Source organism: Lineus longissimus, chromosome 7 (assembly GCF_910592395.1).
Source record: "Lineus longissimus chromosome 7, tnLinLong1.2, whole genome shotgun sequence".
In the NCBI taxonomy this organism is placed as follows: Eukaryota; Metazoa; Nemertea; class Pilidiophora; order Heteronemertea; family Lineidae; genus Lineus; species Lineus longissimus.
Genome location: NC_088314.1, coordinates 10172293 through 10194438, shown reverse-complemented (window position 1 = coordinate 10194438; position 22146 = coordinate 10172293). Strand labels below are relative to the sequence as shown.

General features: G+C 39.8%; 1 protein-coding gene across 3 annotated transcripts in view; it reads right to left on the bottom strand.

Annotated features, from left to right (window-relative positions):
- LOC135491529 (leucine-rich repeat serine/threonine-protein kinase 2-like) overlaps positions 1-22146 on the bottom strand; it is a 101308-nt gene that overhangs the window by 9927 nt on the left and 69235 nt on the right. For all 3 annotated transcript variants that reach the window (XM_064777487.1, XM_064777489.1, XM_064777488.1), the window contains 17 exons: positions 12901-12997; positions 12131-12185; positions 11577-11699; positions 10674-10829; positions 9672-9784; positions 8929-9029; positions 8189-8298; positions 7040-7108; positions 6100-6182; positions 5490-5718; positions 5206-5279; positions 4768-4897; positions 3781-3948; positions 3077-3175; positions 2470-2703; positions 1862-1966; positions 857-958 (listed from right to left, as the gene is read on the bottom strand). In XM_064777487.1, the coding sequence (XP_064633557.1) occupies positions 857-958; positions 1862-1966; positions 2470-2703; positions 3077-3175; positions 3781-3948; positions 4768-4897; positions 5206-5279; positions 5490-5718; positions 6100-6182; positions 7040-7108; positions 8189-8298; positions 8929-9029; positions 9672-9784; positions 10674-10829; positions 11577-11699; positions 12131-12185; positions 12901-12997 (2048 nt within the window). The remainder of the gene's footprint in view (positions 1-856; positions 959-1861; positions 1967-2469; positions 2704-3076; positions 3176-3780; positions 3949-4767; positions 4898-5205; positions 5280-5489; positions 5719-6099; positions 6183-7039; positions 7109-8188; positions 8299-8928; positions 9030-9671; positions 9785-10673; positions 10830-11576; positions 11700-12130; positions 12186-12900; positions 12998-22146) is intronic.

Sequence of the window (22146 nt, the reverse complement as noted above, 5' to 3'; positions counted from 1 at the left end):
GGTGAATACTCCCTTGTTCTCTGTTCACACACAGGTGTGTGTGCATTGAACAAAATGGAAGGGCCCACTCTCAAAAACATGTGCAGAGAACCCCTGTACCTTGAATTTTTTACAGGCCTGCTCAAGTGAGTACAACATCCTCCGATCCCCACCCCTCTTGCTGACATAGTTTTCATTTCCACCCCTATTGCTGGTATAGGCCCTATATTCCTATATGCACAACTCCTCATACTACTAGTATTTATGTCCCTCCTCGCAAGGGCAGACTTGCCTCCTTAGCCCTGGTAGGCAACCAGTCTTGGCAGGGACACTCCAAAATCAAACCAGGTAGTCCGGGCTCAACAGCCCGGCAATGGCAACCAGGCTTAGGAGATGGAAACACTGGCTTTTCAGCCAGAATTCTACGTCACTATTGCCATGTTTCCACGGAGGCGTAGCACCCAGCTAGGCCCTATGTTGATCTCAGCTTAAAAAAACCTGAGCGAATACAGAGTACACGGGCCATATTAGCTCCTAACCAGTTGCACACACAACAATAGCCAAAATCCCAGCCAAAAACCACTTTATTACAGTGTAGCATCAACAGACTTGGTTTGTCAACAGGTAGAGGTGGGGCAAATCTGGATTCTCACGGAATTGAACCCGGGCGCTATGAAGTGGTGGCCAGCAAACAACCAGGCTATGAGGCTCCTTCATTGACATTTATGTCCATGGGCTGGCGGAGGTCCCAGTGCCCCCCCCCCCCAAAGGATAACTTCGTTGGTATTTTCTTTTCGCCCTAGGCCAAGTGGTCAGGAAAAAAACCCGTTAACCCAGCCCCTACGTAAAGGTAACTGCTATTAACTCTATTACTCACCCTGATTGTAATGCACTCTATAGACTGTCCCTCGGACACTGGCAAAACCCGCTGTAGACTGAGCGTTTCTGGACAATTTATGGAATCGAACAACTGCTGGGACTGAAATAAAAGACAGGGAGACCCAATCAATTTACACCCACCTCATATTTGTGACCAAAATCTTACTACCAATCGGTTTTCCATATCAGGTAACGCATTTAATGTAAACATCTTTATTTTCCCGAGCCTTATATTTTTGAAAGTCTTCTATTTATCACATTTGTCTGGTTTTTGTGAGGGGGGTACAACCACACACTTTAGGGGAACGAAAATGTTTAACTTTTATTTATCATTTTTATCATCGGTTTTTATCATTCAAACTTTTATCATCAGTTTTTATCATATGAACTTTTATCATCGCTTTTTATCATTTGAACTTTTATCTTTTCGGTTTTATCATTTGAAAATACATTTATTTGCAGAAATAATATAATATGGATGCAAGATCTGAAATTGATGATTTCGCAAATACATGGGGTCACAAAAATAAAGGGGTTTACAGTATCTTATGTGTGGGACCTTTAAAAGGTCCTGGCAGAGGGGCTCAGGTCTAGCAAATCTCTGTTTTAAAGGGGGACTATAGGCAGGAGCAGAGGGGCTAATTTGGCCATCTTTAGGTGACTAATATACAAAGTAAGGGCCCTGGGTCATGTCATATTCAGCACTCAATATATTCCTCATACAAGCGTGAATCATTTCGACGTACTGTGAGATGTGAGAGACCCCCATTGGCGACTTTGTGTAACTTTATGTTGCCTGCCTCACTGCAACCTATATTGTCCCTTTAAATTTCATTCAGATGGCTGTGAAGTACCAGGAAAGATGCTCATTCGGTTCATCCCGAGATACAACCATTGGTTTTTCCCAAGGCATTTTGATGACCAGCAGTGTTATCACTGGGGTGTTTGCTCCTATAAGAAATACGGCTAGCCTGCCCATTTTAGGTAAAAAAATATCACTTACATTGAGTCTTTGTTCTGGCACTTGTACCAGGCAGTGGTCTATGATGTCTTCCATGTCTGGCCATGGGGGGCAGTTCTTGTTTGTTATCGGGTCAACTTGAACTGGCTAGAATAAAGAAATGAAACCAATGTGATTCTATTACTATTATTATATCAAATTAAAGTTGAGATATATTGGGTTTTCAGGCAAAAATGGCTTCCAGCGTTACCTATGGCTTATGGAGCAGGATTATTGAAATAAGATTTACTGTAATAAACTAAATGTAACAGTACGCCTTCCCAAAATTCGCCATGAGCCAAACCCAGCTTGCAACAGTTGCGAAAATTATAATTGGAGTTCAGCATGAAAGTATGAAGCTGCATGTAACGGTACATTCATAAAAGGCACATTTTAATTTCCTGTTCACAGGTGCTGTGGAGAAGCATCTCGAGATAATGCCGGACTAGCACTAAATAAATTTACAAGATTCCTGCGTGGAAGGGGCTGTAGGTACATGCAGCCCAAACAAATGGCAGAAAGTTAAAGAACCATGCCCTCTTTACAGGGACGTCAAAACTATCATTTACAGCGGCACAGTTGTATCTCTAGATACACATCCTTAAACTCACCCGAGTAACTGCCTCATCGAGTTGATTCCTGAATGTGAGATCATGGAATGGGTGGTGCCCGCCAGTAACCAGCGTGTACAGGGTGATGCCAAATGAGTAGACGTCAGCTTGGAATTCGTACGTTTCACCTCGAGCTACCTCGGGGGCACGGAAGCCTGGAGTGCCCTCTTTGGATGAGAAGCCATACGGAGCGGCAAATCTCGAGATGCCATAGTCGGCTATTTTGGCGTTGATCTGAAAAAGCAACTTGTGTGTGCCTATCGGTTCTAATCCGTGCAAGTTTAGCTTTAGAATTATGAACCCTCGCTTTCAGGATCATCTGCATCTCATAAAACATTTGTGAAATCTGGATGGAAAGACTAATATTTTGATACCTCTTTTACCGAGTTAGTCGGTAACCTGAATTTCATAAACGTCGACAATCATGAATCTGATATTTTGCGTCATTTGTATTAGATATCGTTATCCCAAGATGTAAATCATTCTGTGGGAAACCTGTTTAAAGAAAATGAACTTTTGCTGTTCAGATCAAAGATTTTCCACATCAGCTCCGGGATTGAACAGGTAAAAAGGGCCAAGTCGTTAATTGAGCCACTAGAATACTCACAAGGACACCAAGAGATAAGTTGAAAATGAGGACATTGTCAGGCTTCATGTCTCGGTAGATGATTCGGTAGCGGTGTAGATACAACAAGCCTTCTGCCACCTAAAATAAAAGAACATAAAGCCGATTAGAAAAAGAATCATCTCGGCAATGAATTAATAAACAGCTTGTTAATGGCCCAAGGTTATATTGGATTAGCTGGCTACTTCAAAGGCCTGCTCACGATATCTTGAAATTGGTGCCTGATAATTTTCAGAGAATTTATCTCTCATATATTCAATCATGGAGATGTAGGCCTACTGTAGAACAGAAAATATTCGCGGCATAAAATTTTCGCGAATTCCTCACAATGGACATTTAGCGAAAAAAAAATTTCCAAGAAAAATTAAACTATCTATTTTGACTCTAAGCTCTTAGTGTATTGGGACTGTAGTGTAAATGTCCCCATAATATGAGCAATAATTAAGCAAAAGTTGTTCAAGAGGTGTGTTTGTCAGTTGTAATTATGATAAGTGCTAACTGCGCGGGGTATACAGGTACGTTGGGCCAAGCTGTTTGCAGTGCCTCTGTGGAAACATGGCAACAATGACATGCATTTCAAGCTAAAAGCAAGAGATTTTTGCCGCAGATAATTTGCGCGAGCCTGACCTACTCGAGAAAATATTCTGGAGGTGAAATTTTTCCGTTCTACAGTTTCCTGAACTGACCTGTGTAGCTATTCGGTGCTGAAGTCCTCTGCTCGGTGCCGTGCCCTGCTTTAGTAGGACTCCCAGGGAACCGAGTGGAGCCAGCTCGAGCACTAACACCATTGGTTTGATCTCTGCTCCCAGCATCTGAATCAGGCTCGGATGCTGCAGTCGTCGCAGGATAGTCACCTGGAGAAAATAGATATATGTTCAACCCCTTCACTGCGTATGACATTTGGTGAACTTGATTTTTCAACGGTTTCCAAATAATGTGGACAAGATGTACATTCTCTAGCGAGTTTCAGCATGGTAACCTTTTTGTAAACAATGTTCCCAAGCGAGTGTATATAGACAGAGATATTTAACTCTTTAACTGCCAATAACGTTTTAAAACGTTATTGAAAATAGGTCGCTAAATTGCCAATAACGTTTCAAAACGTTATCTCAGTGTTTCCATCTACCCATCAAAAAGTAAACCAAACTATTGATTCTACGTTGATTTAAACCTCCCGCCATGTCTTCGGAAGTGTTCTCGGAAGCATTTGGTTCAATCTCGTCCCCAGGAAGTGGGTATTTCGATTCAGGTGAATTGGTGAAGATAGACCAATTTGAGATCAATTTGCGTGATCAGCCTGATTCTGATGGTGATAATGACCAGTCAGTTGGGGGTAATGATATAAGTAGCAGTGAAAATGACTCAGGTGATGGTGGGCAGGGGGCGCAGCCTGCTGCAGGTGGGAATCAAGCTGCACGTGGTTGAGGACGCCAAAGAGGGCCCCCAGCTCCTGCTACAAAAAAGTGGTGAAAATGGCAAAAATGCTGGCAAGATGTGGAATAACTTTAAAATAGGGCTGGCAATGAAAGAGTTAAATATTCTGTCTCTGTATCTATTTAAAACTATCCTGGTTAGGTCATACATTTTTGCCACGGTGGGAGTGTAATCTATCCCACCATTGGATTGTAACATTGTACAATTGTTTCCTTTGATGCTTCATCTCAACGACGTACCTCCTGTCTCATGAACTTGTGAGGACTGAGGTCACCGACACAGTTGTAGACTTTCACCGCCACAGACTGATGTTTATACTCTGCGCGATACACCGCACCGAAGCTGCCATCACCAAGGAGGAACTCGCGGCTGGAAGTGAGAACAAAAACCACTGCGATCACAATGGGCCCGACTCAAACTGATAGTCTGTTTAACATAACCTGACCCAACATTTTCAATGTGAGTTAGTCGGTGCGAAAAAAACTCATCATTCAAATGATTTTCAATTAAAGTGAATATTGCCAGCTCAATACATTCGCCCTTCACTGCCCACATTTCAGTCAGAATCAAAGTGAGGATGAATGAAACTCCAAAATTGATGCATGAGTCATTACTATGGAATTCTATTTTGAGATTTTCTAAAAAGGAAGCACAAATTTGTTGTAAAATAATCGTACCTCTGCATGAACTTGAACTTGGAGTGGTCAATATGAAACCTTGGTTCCAGGTCTGTCAGCATGACATCTGGCGCCTTAAATGGAAATTCAAATTACTTTTAAAAATAGTTTGATCTAGCTGTCACTGAAAAGCTTCGCCTATCTTGATTCCAATGTGTTATAGACTAATATGCAGTTCCATAAATGTCTGATAGATGGCAATAGTGTTTCATTCGGTAGAGAACAATAGAAATTTTGGGTTACGCAGTGAAAGGGTTAAGAGAGAGGGAAAGTTCTTGGCTTACCAATAGATGGAGCGATACTTCAGTATCATGGTTAGGGCAGGAGATACTCTCACTCAACTTCGCTTGGTCAATCAGCTCATCGAGCGAGTAAATGTGGGGGTCCTCATGACATAAGGGGCAGGGGATGCGAATCTGCATGGCCTCATCCCCCATGGGGTCCTTCTCGGTGAGGCCCGGGTACCACTCCTCCACCAGGGCATCTAAGTGGTCAACAATGTGGCCCAAGATTCTACAACAGATACAGGAGAGGTTATAAATCTTCTACCAAATATAGAAATCTACCGCAAAGTACAACTGAAGTGAGGCCATTTTCCACAGGCATTTTCTGTGGTACACCGAGTAAATGATCTGAAATCAGTAATGCCTGGATATAATGGTCCTGACACGACTCAACCACACTGGCCTCTTGACTGTATCACCAAGGATCTCATCCACAACATGGGGCTGGAAAGATAGATATACCAAACATTTTGTAACTTATCACTCCAATTTCTTTGGTTTACCATTATCAGCTAGGTCTTGAAAAATATTCTTATACATATGGCTTGTTGATTTTCATGCTGTAACTTATTGAGATATCAATATCAATTCAGATAGTTTTGACGCATACCTTCCACCACAGCCAGTTGCCGGCACACTGACTTCTATCACCTCCAGGGGCTCATGGTGGGTTTCTATCAAGAAGTAAGATTGCTGAAATCATGGAAAGAGATACTTGTACTTATGAGATGATCCAATCATTATACCAAACCACTTCATTACGGTAGACTAGTAATCAGGCCAGACGTGGGATGACACATGCTCGAGTAGGCAGCAAACTCTGTCCGATGACATCATCGATGCATGACGTTAAAGGGACACTATAGGCAGCTGCTAGGTAGGCAAGATAAAGTTACACAATGTCGCCAATAGGGGTCTCTCCCATCTCACAGTGCGACAAAACTATTCATGCTTGTACAATGAATATAGTTAGTGCTGAATCTAACATACTGTGCATATTAGTGACCCGAAGATGACGAATTTAAGCCTGCTGCTCCTGCCTATAGTCCCCCTTTAAGCATGGCGTTACGTCACTACCGTAAGTGTCGCTGTAGAAAGTCGTCGTCAACGGAAGAGCGATACAGAATACTCTGTAGTGAAGTGGTTAAGCACTGGACCTAGGGGATTAGTGGTAAGGTCCATGGTTAAAGTCTGTTTCACTCATTCATCCTTGCATCCTTGAGCAAGACACATAACCCAATACTTTCATTCTGTCACCAAGGTGTATTAATCCGTACTAGACGACGAAGGAGTTAACCTGCAATGGACCAGTGTCCTATCCGGGGTAGTAATGAGCTGTTCATCTCAGGTTTTAGCGCAGCAGACGACTTAAACTTTATAGACCCGAATAACACGAGGTACCACCCAGGTGGCGATCCACCCAGGTGGCGATCCACCCAGGTGGCGATCCACCCAGGTGGCGATCCATCCAGGTGGTGATGACTGATGGTGAGTGAGTGAGGGTAAGGAGCAGTAGACAGTTATGGAAACTTTGATCACGTTGAACTTACCTCTGACCAGTGAACAAAAATGCCTTCTCTCCAGTAAGTCCTAAACACATTGGAATAATCACCAGACATCTAAAAAATAACAACAGTTTCAAGAGGGACTACTTTCAGGCTGCTTCTAAACATGATTACAACGCACACCCGAATACTGTCTAATGAGCCAAAAATGAGCAGTGGAACAGTGGAACTTCCCTTAGCCGACACCTCTCTATTAAAGAAAACCTCTCAATTAAAAACACGAGGTTTGGTCCCAAATTGGTTGTTTCCATTCAATTTGACCTCTCTAATCAGGACACCTCTCTATTAAGGACAGCACTTGTCAGTCCCGAGGGTGTCCTTAATAGAGGTTCTACTGTAGTTTGCTCAGATGCCCTGAAATCAACAGGATTATCAACAATCCAGCAACTAATCGACACCCCATTTTGGCGTAGTGGCCAGTTATAGCAGAGCAGTTGATCCAGGAAACCATCAATTTTAAAAGATGTGCAGTGCTACCATCTTCCAAGAGCAAATCAGACTAACGCTGAGATCTCATCGAATCGTTTGGTGGTTGTATGGTTGGGCTCCGTCTATCATGAAGGTGTCATCTGCTCAGCTGAATATGGCCTCACTGTGCATGTGTTTTGAGGGCATGAGGGGATAGATTGTCATGTTTTAGAATTGGATTTATTACCAAAATATAGACAATACAGTTAGTACCACTCCAGGACTGATGAAATGCATCATGAACCATGGAAAAAAAGCCAGAAGTTTAACGATAACATAAATGTACAATAGTAAAGTCATTCATTTTTGGAACACTATTGATAAACTAATCTACATACCATATAAAGGTACAAAAAATATGGTCATAACTTCATAAGATACAAACTTGTATAAGAATACCTTTGGCAGCCTTCTGACAGAGTTCAACACATTCAGATATATGGCAAAAGGTCTTCAGCTTGGAAGGTTTCTAATGGTGTACCCCAAGGGTCTGCGTTGGGCCCTATTCTGTTTCTTATATACATCGTTCCATCCTAGACCAAATGGAAGAACAACCACCCCCGACGTAACAAGAACAATGACCGCATCCTCCCAAATTGAGAGCTGGCACAAGATAGAGCAACATGTGAGTTGATTTCTTCGGATCTTCAGCGGTTGTACACCTACCTCGAGGATCATATCATCGGTGAAGGTCAGGAGGCGGGTCAGAAGCCGCGACCAGAATCCAATAGGAATACAGGATTGCATCTCGTAGTACCGATGAGTCACTGGGATTTCTAAAACAAGACGAGGCCATCATTTCATTCTGTGTATATCAAGGAAATTCAAGGCCATACTAGGTTTTTTGAATTCTGTGGGTGATATGAATAAAGACTAGCAAATGCTTTTATCTAAAACTCCATGTACAATTACACTAGGTCTTTTCGTACAAAACTGAAGTAAAAGCATTTGCTAGACTTTATTCATATCAGCCAATAACTCACTAGTTATTACTATATTACTACCAGTATTCATCCTTCATTTAGAAACAGGTATTTAGTTGCTGCTTGTCCAACCTCCCTAACCACCAAGGCCTACACAACATCACAATCTTAGTCCTTGAGTTTATACACCAAGTGGCTTGAGTCAAGGACTGTTTCCAGTTTGCCAATAGACCCAACAGTTATGTACAAGAAGGTTTCCCTGTCATATTTGCAACCAGCAAGCAGAAAAAATTTAAGGTGTTTCTGAGGATATTAACATTCAAGTGTTTTGACTCACATCCTGTGGTATACATTGGGCGATTTTGGTCATGATGACGCTTTGAATTTAGAAAATAATTTGGTCACTCTGCAATGTGCTTTTAATTTTGGTCACTGTGCAATGAGCTGGAAGAATTTTAAAATCTTTAAACTATGTGTCCATACCTTTACCATAGCCTTTAGGTAAGACAAACGCCGGTCGTTCTTGTGGGAGACGACAGGGTATCAACAATTCCTCTTGATTGATTGGCAGGGCAATTTCAAACCTGATAAAAAGAGAGAAATTGACAAGTTGAGAAATGGACAAATTCAAACTATATTTCGATAACGACACAAGCACAAGTACTGTCAGGCTCACACTAATGTGTGTAGTCACAAAGTTCCAGTATAGAGGGAGGTTTGGGGATGTATCAGAAAAAGTACACAAACATTCTTACATCTTTTGTGCAAATTCTACCAGGAAATACAGCATGAATATTCTCATCTGTACATATACAAAATGCATGTGACCAACATGGCAGAATGCTGGTCAGATAGGCCAAATATATGAAATATTCTTACTCTTTCCGACCTTTTTATATATATGTACTGTCCAATATCACTGTAATAATGATTGATTTTTATATTTTGAATTGCACAAATTAAAGTCTTTTGACATGTTTGAGGAAATAATTATGGTAATCTCTCATGAAATTCAATGAAGTTGCTATGGTGTCAAAATGTCATCAACTATCATAACTGCTCATTGGAATCAATACTTTTTGATAATCTGCTTGAAAAAAATTGCAAACCTTGTATCTTCTTTACTGCCCCCCCCCCCCCATGTCACCCCCAGCTTTTAATATGATCACCATCCATTGCACCGAGTCTGGGAACTGACATATACTACCATACAAAAGTGAACTTACTTTTCCAACAAGCGTAGGTACTGTGGTATTAACTGGGTAGGGAACGTGAAGCTGACGTCTTCACCAACTCGTCGTCCCTTGAACAACTGGTACATGTCATTCTTCTTCATCAGCTGAAAGAGCAGGTTAAAATGTCATTTCAAAATACAGTGGAACCTCCCTTAGCGGACACCTCTCTATTAAGGACAACCTCTCTATTAAGGACACTAGTTTTAATCCCAAATTGGTTGTTTCCATTCAATTTGACCTCTCTAATCAGGACGACTATTACGGACAGCTCTTGTCAGTCCCATGGGTGTCCTTAATAGAGAGGTTCTACTGTAGAATCATATAAGACACAATGTTCAGTTCACAAATTATGCTGTTTACATCTGTGACCTTGAAAAGTAGGTCAAATATAAACACAATAATCGTGTGATGTAGTCTCCTTATAGACCTACATTAAAATTTCATGGCTCTAGCTAGCATCGTTCATGAGATATAACATTTAAGTGACCTTGAAAAGTACATGTAGGTAAAAAACAAAGGTTGTTATCTTGCCATCTTTTGTTAAGAGTAAACTAAGTGACCATCAAATGGTGAGCAAAATGGTGTTCGTCATCTTAAAGTGGTCTCTAACCATACATGGTCATTGAGTTTAAGGAATGGATACCTCAGTGTCGCTATTGATTGTCTCACCCCAACTGCTTGGGTGAAGCTAAAATATTGGCCAAAACCAAGGCAATCATTTTAGCTCCACCAGAGCGGTTTGGCTGAGACAATTAATACCAACACTGAGGTATCAATTGCTATTCTAAAACATCTCAAAGTAAATATCGAATAATGTGGTTTGAAATGCTTTGAAATACTTCCACAGATTCCACGAGAGTGGTTCAAATTCATCATCAGTTATACCAAAGACAGATGACTTCAAATAATCTGTCTATGGCTACAAATGTATTGAAGGAAATAGTGTATTCCCCACAGAGCATTTTATTACAGGAGCGGTCAGGTAATACTTACACCGTCAGTAATGAAGGGGTTTATTTCCCTGACGGTCACCACCTGAGCAAACATTCGACACAGCCATTCAGGGTCGATGAAATAGAGGTTCCTAAGCTGGAGGGATGCATCATCGTAGTGAAGTAGGACACCGGACTCGTGGAGAAATCGCACTGCCTGCAAGTGTGATGAAATTTATGAATGATTGAACGCATGAAATACTCTAGGGTCTGTCAGATGAGAATAAAAGCCATGGTCCGATGTACCTGAGTGTCTATGCTGGGGCAAGTGAAAGATCCCACATTGGCGGGCAGTAGCCTATAGTTGACTATAGTAGAGTTACGACGCCGGTAATGATATGATATGATAATTGATTGTGAACCCTAACAGCATGCCCATACCAGCAGATCTGTTATTAGCAGCACTGTCTTCCTGATCAAACAATATTAATAAACCCACTCAGTTGATCACCATACACCAAGCAGTGCTTACATAGTCATACTCTCATTTTTGTTCCATATGAAATATGGGAAGAAGCAGGTAAATCTGTGTACACAGTACAACCTCCCTTAGCGGACACCTCTCTATTAAGGACATCCTCTCTATTAAGGGCACCCTCTCTATTAAGGACACCTTCTCTATTAAAGACACCTCTCTATAAAGGACACTAGTTTTGGTCCCAAATTGGTAATTTCAATTCAATTTGACCCCTCTAATCAGGACACCTCTCTATTAAGGACAACACTTGCCAATAATAGAGAGGTTCTTCAGTATTATCCTTTATCTCAGTGCCCATAAGGATGTATGGGGTGGTAGGCCAGATCAATACTACCTCTAACCAACTTCTGCTGCTATCAAAGTGTTACTCTCTAGAGATCAACAAAACATGTCCTTGTTTCGTCTGCTACCAATTGGTTTCCCTACCTGCTGGAGCTCGTCTGAGTCAAGCTGCAATTCTGATGACATCCGTTCTAACTCAGGGCGCCCAATGACAGGGAACCGACCCTTTTGGTTCCCTCGTGCCTGCTCAATGATGCTTTCCAATTTCTGAAAATCAATGAAGAATTTATCACAGGAGCAGGCTACATCTGTTACTATCAGAAATATCGGGTTATTAGAACTGCCTATTATTTGAAGTTGTATATCTGAGAGATGGACGCACAGAAAGTATATAAAATTCGTGCACATCTAGTATCAACGAATATCAATATATATATACATATCAACAGATATCATAATATCAATATATTGTGTCAGCCTGGTAGCTATTGTATGCTTTGAAACTTATGTCAAAAATACCCATACCAACATTCTTGTCTTTTTTATAAAATTTCATCATGAGCAGGCTTGCAATATCAAATGCTTGATTACCAGTGTTTACATTATTGGTGACATCCTAGGTGTTTATGACACGATATTATTGCTAACATCTGATTGGCTACTGCTCTAACCAACCGACAATACCTTCGTGTACTTACAATGTAACTAGCGGGTACCTTCTGTCCCATGACCGGCTGGCCTTTTACCTTGAACCTTCAAAATTTGTAAATTGTTAATTAGAAGCACCAATGATAAAAATTTTGCTCGATATATTTTTGCACAGATATTGAAATGGGGTAAGCCTCAAACTGGTAAATACCGAATGTAGCAAAAGAGTTAAACATGTTAAGGACAGTGCACTTATTTAAAGGTCACCTGCAACACTTTTTAATTAGGAAAAAAAATAGGGCATAAGATAACAAACACGGTGGTGAAAACCGCATAAATATCGAACTACCCATCTTCAAGTTATGGCAGGTAGAAAATTCAAACATTCCAGGTGGAGCAGGAAGAACAAGCTGATGATGTACATTGTGCTGTACTGAAATAAAGTTTTTTATAGTTTCATGCCTAGATTTTCAAATTGCACATTAACATGTTCACTACTAAAAGCTCTTACCTGTGACAAGGTAATTAGAATGTAAGCATGAAACTATCAAAACTTAATTTTAGTACAGCAGAATGTACATCATCAATTTGTTCTTCCTGCACCGCCTGGAATGTTTGAATTACATACTGCTATAACTTTAAGATGAGTACCGGTAGTTTGATTTTTATGCGGTTTTTACACTTGTGTTTCTTATGTTATGCCCTATTATTTATACACCAAGTTAAAATTTTAATAAAAGCATTTCAAGTCACCTCTAATAGGGAGGTTCCACTGGATACAAGAAATAATAAAAATATAATGCTTATATCATGTACTTACTCTTCGATGACTGATTTAATTGTCGTTCTTAGCTTTTCAATTTCTCGGTTATCTCTCTTTCCATTCACACACTTGAAATCACTGACTTTTGGAAACCCTACAAAATGGATGTGAAAATGGGCAAATGAATGAATTATGGGCTCACCTGGAATGAATTATGGGCTCACCTGGAATGAATTATGGGCTCACCAGGAATGAATTATGGGCTCACCTGGAATGAATTATGGGCTCATCTGGAATGATTTATGGGCTAAACTGGAATTAATTATGGGCTAAACTGGAATGCATTATGGGCTCATCTGGAATGAATTATGGGCTCACCTGGAATGAATTATGGGCTCACCTGGAGTTATTAAGAGTGGTAATACAACAAATAGTTTGGCTATTTGCAGTTTCATGGATCTTAAATGCCAGCTCCATTGTTCCATTACTTTGGGGGGCATTTCCAGAAAAAGATATATAGGCCATGGGTGTGAAAAATGTGAAGTTCCGTTTGACAAATTAGCGGGCAAATTGAAAACAGTCGTTTTTGGGTAATATGGGGGTGCTGATTTCAAAAATCAATTTTTCTCCCGCATAAAGTTGCACATTAAGTCAGAAATGAGACCCTTAGGGCCTAATGGTCCCAAAGTAGGGGTCAAAAAGTTGATGTCATCGAAACATGTCAACATGGGTATCAAAATGAAGGTCTATGGGGGTACTTTAACATTGCATAGTTTTTGGCCCCCTTAACGAACCGTGGGACCCCCCAGGGAGGGTCAAAAAGGGCAAAAGTGGTAAATTGACCCTGTCCCACGATCTTCATAGGGACTATAAATGGATAAAAACTGTTTTATTTGCCAGTAATCGTATAGACCTTCAAAATGATACCCATGACAACACTCTCGGGGTAAGGGTTGCCGAGATAGTAATTTTGACCCCTTTTTAGGCTCCAAATTTAAGATCTCAAAAACCTTTTGCCCAAGGGTGTCGTCATGGGTATCTATGAAAAGGTCTATGTGAGTACTGTCGAATAAAACAGTTTTTATCCACATGCGGTGCCTATGAAGCTCATGGGAGGCGGTCAAAGTTTCCACTTTTGCCCTTTTTGACCCTCCCTGGGGGGTCCCACGGTTCGTTAAGGGGGCCAAAAACTATGCAATGTTAAAGTACCCCCATAGACCTTCATTTTGATACCCATGTTGACATGTTTCGATGACATCAACTTTTTGACCCCTACTTTGGGACCATTAGGCCCTATTAAGGGTCTCATTTCTGACTTAATGTGCAACTTTACGCGGGAGAAAAATTGATTTTTGAAATCAGCACCCCCATATTACCCAAAAACGACTGTTTTCAATTTGCCCGCTAATTTGTCAAACGGAATCCTTTTTCTAGACACATTTTTGGCACTTGTCCCATGGCCTAATATGCAAGCGCCACAACAGCGCCAGATTTTATCTTCTTCAGCACTAACTCTCCACTTACAGGTAGTGTTATTCTCTGAGAATTCCTCCTCATAGGTGGGATGACACCTCTCTATTAAGGACAGCCTTTGTCAGTCACATGGGTGTCCTTAATAGAGAGGTTCTACTGTAAATTTCTATTTTGATTTCTTCCTTCGACATCTCTGACATCTACATTTAATTCGAGAATCACAAAAAAGCCCGAAATTCATTTTTTAAAAAAGATTTTCCGCCCTCCTCTCCTGAATTGTCACTGGAGATGTCCGAGCACCAAGGTATACAAAAAGGCAGGCCTAAGTATTAAGAGCAATCCATGAGTGGGAATGAGAGTTGTGAAGAGAGAGAGAGCAGTGGAGCTCTGGGTCCGTATTCAGGAGGAAGTTGGTTCACTCTCAGAAGGCCCGCTATTTTGTCATGAAACATCCGGTGGTTCAAAGGTGCACACTCGTTGGCTCATAGCATAGTCTTCACATTCCTACATGCGCATTCACCCCCCCCCCCCCTTGCAAGAAGAGGCAGTGTTGTGTCCGATTTTGTGAGGGAGAATTATGGCTCAATTCCCAAATCTCCAGGGTTTCTTTGCAATGGGTATACATGGAATGTCCTAATAAAATAATAATATCAGTTTCGATCTTTTTTTTCAAAAATGTAAGTCAAGTGTAAGGTTTATTGACAATAACGAAAAAACCTTTTTGAGTGGGAAAATCTAATATCATAGTGCCCATTGGCCAATCTTTTTCTTTCAAAAATGTAAGTCAAGTGTAAGGTTTATTGATGATAATGAAAACCTTTTTGAGTGGGAAAATCTAATATCATTGTACCCATTGGCCAATCTTTTTCTTTCAAAAATGTAAGTCAAGTGTAAGGTTTATTGATGATAATGAAAACATTTTTGAGTGGGAAAATCTAATATCATTGTACCCATTGGCCAATCTTTTTCTTTCAAAAATGTAAGTCAAGTGTAAGGTTTATTGATAACAATAATGAAAACCTTTTTGAGTGGGAAAATCTAATATCATTGTACCCATTGGCCAATCTTTTTCTTTCAAAAATGTAAGTCAAGTGTAAGGTTTATTGATAACAATAATGAAAACCTTTTTGAGTGTAAAAAACTAATATCATAGTGCCCATTGGTCAATCTTTTTCTTTCAAAAATGTAAGTCAAGTGTAAGGTTTATTGATGATAATGAAAACCTTTTTGAGTGGGAAAATCTAATATCATTGTACCCATTGGCCAATCTTTTTCTTTCAAAAATGTAAGTCAAGTGTAAGGTTTGTTGATGATAATGAAAACCTTTTTGAGTGGGAAAATCTAATATCATTGTACCCATTGGCCAATCTTTTTCTTTCAAAAATGTAAGTCAAGTGTAAGGTTTATTGATAACAATAATGAAAACCTTTTTGAGTGGGAAAAACTAATATCATAGTGCCCATTGGTCAATCTTTTTCTTTCAAAAATGTAAGTCAAGTGTAAGGTTTATTGATGATAATGAAAACCTTTTTGAGTGGGAAAATCTAATATCATTGTACCCATTGGCCAATCTTTTTCTTTCAAAAATGTAAGTCAAGTGTAAGGTTTATTGATGATAATGAAAACATTTTTGAGTGGGAAAATCTAATATCATAGTGCCCATTGGTCAATCTTTTTCTTTCAAAAATGTAAGTCAAGTGTAAGGTTTATTGATGATAATAAAAACATTTTTGAGTGGGAAAAACTAATATCATAGTGCCCATTGGCCAATCTTTTTCTTTTTTCAAAAATGTAAGTCAAGTGTTGGTGTGGGAAGGAATAAGATTAGAATTGAGAATTCATTTCTGGATAACCCATCACCTTCGGACCTACATTCAAGTGACAGATCACAGGTTTCTTATATGGTTTGCTGTCTGCAGATATTCTTTCCCATGGTTTGACCTGGGTTTAGTTCTGATTAGAGAGGTTGAATAGCGCCTCCAGAAGCAAGCAACAGCGCCACCCGTAGCAGAAATAAGAACTGCTTAGTGACGTCATGGTTTCCATATACGGCATCTCATTTGCATATTTTTACAACCTTATTTACTACGAGTTATAAATATGCCAGTAGCACGTGGATCATGCCGGGCGGCGCTGTCAGATGTTTCCACTATGGGTTACATAATCGGCTACAAAGAGGCCAGTGTTCTAGTAAATGAAGTTAGCAATGATAGCGAAAGAATGTTAGTGTATGTTACGCAGTCAATAGCGATAGTAGTGAGTTGGAGAGAGGAGAAAATGGAAAATGGAGAGAATAGTAGTTTGGATTTCGAGTCCCAAGAAGAAACTTTGCAAAGTTTTCATCAAACTGATAATCATATTCCTTCCTTCTCTGTCTCCAACAATTAAAAGTTGCTGCCGTCAACCTGATGCGTTTATCCGCGAGCGAATCGACGAGACGAAGCATTTTTCAAGCATCCGAATGGTACCTTACAGATCCGCAAGGGGCGCGTTACCGAAAATGTTGCAAAAATCAATAACGTGATCGTAAATATTGTCATATTTTTCAAAATGAAAGTATGTAAATGATACGCAGACGGTAAACCAATGAAAGGCCAGTATCTATTGAACCTTACAAGTGATTTGGGGGCCTTGAAACTCCTTATATTTATCAATGAAACCTTATTCCCGCCTAAGGTTTTGACCGGGCCGTCCAAAACTCCCCATTTTTTGGCGGGCCATTCCCTTTAATCAGCAGTTCATGGCCTATATTCATTCGACATAGATATTAGGTCTGATTTGTTCCGCAATGATGCATTCTCATTTCACAATCATTTCATGGTGCTGCCATCTTGAAGAGAATTCAGTGACTAACCTTTCAATCAAATTGCTGAATAATCACAATAGGCCTAGGTCAAACCATGGTAAGAAGGTTCACTACAGTCAAACCCATATAAGAGACTTGTGATAGTAATGATAGTGTAGGTCCGAGGGTGTTGGGTTATCGCTTCGGCCTCTCCCACATCAACACTTGACTTACATTTTTTATATTTTGTGAAACATTTCTAAGAATTTTTCTTCTCACTCTGAACAAAACATTCTTTTAAAAGGGTACATTGTTCATAATTACTCGTGGTCCAGTTAATAGAAATCCACTTATACACAATGCTGTAGTGCAGTTATCATAAAGACAATTGGTGTTCATAGTATTTGTATATCAGTCTACACAACGGCAATGTTGAAATTTATATTTAGTACGTATTTTCGCAATTGGACATTTTTAAAATCAATGACAAATTCAAATTTTTTTAAGGAACGGCGTAGGCCTTTAACTTAGACTGCTGTGTGCACTGAGCCCCCTTTCCAGACGCTGAGAATAGGGATGAATTTGAGAGAAATCAGAATTTCAATTTCAGCCAAGGTACGAGATACTTTATTCATGGATGTTTTAAAATAATGTAAAAAATTCTGTAAAAATTATCATGCACTCGTGAGTTTTAACGAACGGCGTAGGCCTTTAACTTAGACTGATGTGTGCACTGAGCCCCCTTCCCGGACACTGAGAGTAGGGATGGATTTGAGAGAAATCAGAATTTCAATTTCAGCCAAGGTGTGAGATACTTTATTCGTGGACATTTCAAAATAATGTAAAAAATTCTGTAAAAATAATCATGCACTCTTGAGCAATGCCAGCACCATTTAGCACCATTGGTGCTGTCACCTGTTGTTTAAAAAAAACCTGAATGAAATGGCCAGGGCCATTGTGCTCACCTCATGTGGAGGAAAGATGGATAAAGAGCATGGTCTTGTGTCATGTAGTGTTAGGTTTGATGTAGGTCCAAGCAATTACAATTTCCCCAAAATGGCCAATTTACAGTACATTCGACCTCTGTGACCTTGAAAAGTAGGTCAAATCAAAGAAGACCCGGGTGACACATTGAATGGTTGTTAGAATTAGATGTTCCTATGATATAAAATTGGTGCCAATCGGGCAAGTCATTACTAGGAATAATGGCATTTTGAAGAATTTAGGATTTGGCCCCCTCCCTGGAGGCCAAACGGCAAATCAGATCGCACCAAACTTCGGTACCTGAGATCACCTGACCAAGGGGTACATGTGTACTTAATTTGTGATCAATAGTCATTGCAGTTAAGAAACGTGCCATAGTTACGGCCTGATGGCGAATTTACGCCATTTGACCTCTGTGACCTTGACAAGAAGGTCAAATTAAAAACCTGTGTGACATATACTGTATGGTGGTTAGATGTACCCATGATATCAAATTGGTGGCAATCGGGCAAGAAGTTAAGGAATAATCACATTTTTAAGGTTTTTGGATTTTGCCCCCTGGTGGTCAAGTGGTGAATCATATTGGACCAAACTTCGGTCCCTGAGATCACCTGACTAAGGGGTAAATGTGTACCAAATTTGGTATCAATAGTCATTGCAGTTTAGAATCGTGCCATCGTTACATCCTAACGGCCAATTTACACCATTTGACCTCTGTGACCTTGAAAAGGAGGTCAAATCAAAAACCCGGAGGATATATGATGCACCTTTGCTAGAAGTACCTACCATATTTTTTTCAAAATTTCCCGACTACTATTAAGGGAGATATTGCATATTTTCACTTTTAACGTTTGGCCCCCTGGTGGCCAAACCATGAAACGAATCGGACCGAAACTTGGTCTCCCAGGTGTCATTACATAAGGGTACATGTGTACCAAGTTTCAACTCAATAGCTCTAACAGTTACGAAACGTGCCCTGCTAACGGACGACGGACGACGACGACGACGACGACGACGACGGACGACGGACGCCACGGTATGGGATAAGCTCACCTCTGCTAAGAGGTGAGCTAAAAATCAATACCATATTATAAGTGGTCATATCATTCAGGTGGATAGTTCATTCTCCACAGCAACAGGGTATTATTAAAGTGCCATCAAGAATTTCATAAAGACTAGACTTTATGAATTCTTGGTGCCATATACTATTATTAGGTACAGGCTATAAAATTAAGCGATTGCGTCGCTGGCGTCTGCTATAAACAACTACTACACTGTAGTACAGTAGAACCTCTCCATTAAGGACACCCTTGGGACTGACCTATGCTGTCCTTAATAGAGAGGTGTCCTGATTAAAGAGGTCAATTTGAATGGAAATGACATGTTTTGGACCGAAACCAGAGTCCTCATTAGAGAAGATTATCATAGGAGAGGTGTCCACTAAGAGAGGTTCAACTGTATAAGCATTGCTAATGTAGCTAAATTATTCTTGGTCTTGTTTAATTTGACATTTATTGGGTTGTCTGGCTGTTTTTCAATGAGCTAGCTATCGTCAACGATCCTGGCTATCATGAAAGGGATCGATTAATAATGTGGGGTCAGATAGATGCCTCAGATTCTTAAAGGCCTATGCCGTTTGTTAAAATTTTGAATTTGCAATTGAATTTAAAAATGTCCAATTGCGAAAATACATACTAAATATAAATTTCAACATTGCCGTTGTCTAGACTGATATACAAATACTATGAATACCAAGTTTAAACAAATTTGTATTCATAATAACTGCACTACGGCATTGTGTATTAGTGGATTTCTATTTAATTGGACCACAAGTAATTACGATCGACGTACCCCTTTAAACATAGATTAATCCGAAAATAGACTGAAATAACCCCATGGCCAATCTTTTTCTTTCAAATTGTAAGTCAAGTGTAAGGTTTATTGATGATAACGAAAACCTTTTTGAGTGGGAAAATCTAATATCATAGTGCCCATTGGTCAATCTTTTCCTTTCAAAAATGTAAGTCAAGTGTTGGTGTGGGAAGGAGTAAGATTAGAATTGAGAATTCATTTCTGGATAACCCAGCACCTTCGGACCTACACATCCAAGTATCAGACCACAGGTCTGTTATATGGGTTGCTGTCTGCATATTTTCTTTCCCATGGTTTGTCCTGGGTTTAGTTCTGATTAATCAGCAGTTCCTGGCCTAATATATTCATTCAATATAGATATTAGGTCTGATTTGTTCCTCAATGATTCATTCTCATTTCACAATCATTACATGGTGCTGCCATCTTGAAGAGAATTCAGTGACTAACCTTTCAATCAAATTGCTGAATAATCACAATAGGCCTAGGTCAAACCATGGTAAGAAGGTTCACTACAGTCAAACCCATATAAGAGACTTGTGATAGTACGGAGAGTGTAGGTCCGGGGGTGTTGGGTTATCTCTAACTAGAACTGGCTTCGGCCTCTCCCATACCAACACTTGACTTACATTTTTTATATTTTGTGAAACATTTCTAAGAATTTTTCTTCTCACTCTGAACAAAACATTCTTTTAAAAGGGTACATTGTTCATAATTACTCGTGGTCCAGTTAATAGAAATCCACTTATACACAATGCTGTAGTGCAGTCATCATAAAGACAATTGGTGTTCATAGTATTTGTATATCAGTCTACACAACGGCAATGTTGAAATTTATATTTAGTACGTATTTTCACAATTGGACATTTTCAATTCAATTACAAATTCAAAACTGTTAACGAACGGCGTCGGCCTTTAACTTAGACTGCTGTGCGCACTGCGCCTCCTTTCCAGACACTGAGAGTAGGGATGGATTTGAGGGAAATCAGAATTTCAATTTCAGCCAAGGTGCGAGACACTTTATTCATGGATGTTTTAAAATAATGTAAAAAATTCGGTAAAAATAATCATGCACTCTTGAGCAATGCCAGCACCATTTAGCACCTTTGGTGCTGTCACCTATTGTTTAAAAGAAGAACTGAAAAATCAATACTATATTATTATTGGTCCAGGTACAGTCTTAATTAAGCAATCAGTATGCTTGTAGTCTGGTTGGGTTGCTGGTGTCTGCTATTAAGAACTACTACTACACTGTACTATTAGCATTGCTAATGTAGCTAAATTAGCTTGGTCTTGTTCAATTTGACAATTATTGGGTTGTCTGGCTGTTTTTCAATGAGCGAGCTATCGTCAACGATCCTGGCTATCATGAAAGCGATCGATTAATAATGTGGGGTCAGATAGATGCCTCAGATTCTTAGAGGCCTACGCTCTTCGATGAAAATTTTGAATTTGTAATTGAATTTGAATACTCTCAATTGCGTAAAGACACACTGAATATAATTTTCAGCATTGCCCTCGTGTGGACTGATATACAAATACTATGAATACCAAGTTTCAACAAATTTGTATTCATAATAACTGCACTGCGGCATTGTGTATTAGTGGATTTCTATTTAACTGGACCACAAGTAATTACGAACGGCGTACCCCTTTAAACATAGATTAATCTGAAAATAGACTGAAATAACCCCATGGCACATTGACAGAACTCAATAGTTCTCGACTCCAGCAAATGATGCCACCAATAGGTAGAATGATACGTTCAGGTAGCCAAGAAAATAGATGGCAGCAGCAGTGGTCATACAATGGAGAGGCTGTTCAATCAAGGTCAAACCATGGGATTATACCAGTGGATATCAGCAGTGCATATATAGGAGTTGGGTAGCTACAAGTAGGTATAGTGAAGGTCCGGAGGTGTTGGGTTATTGCATTGATTGGTCCTCTGATACGCTGTTTGTTAGTTTCCCCTACACTGCCATTTGACCTTCTTTTGTACTTTCTGTTTTTTAGGGGTGGGGAGGGGGGTATAAATCATGTTTCTCATCTTGTTTCTCATCTTGTTTCTCATCCGTCTTCTATTGATACTGAACCTCATGGTCTATACCCCTTTAAATGTAGCCAGAGTATAAATTTTGATAAGATGCAAAAACCTTGGTGGTCAAGATGTCTTTTATCATGCCAAAATGTAT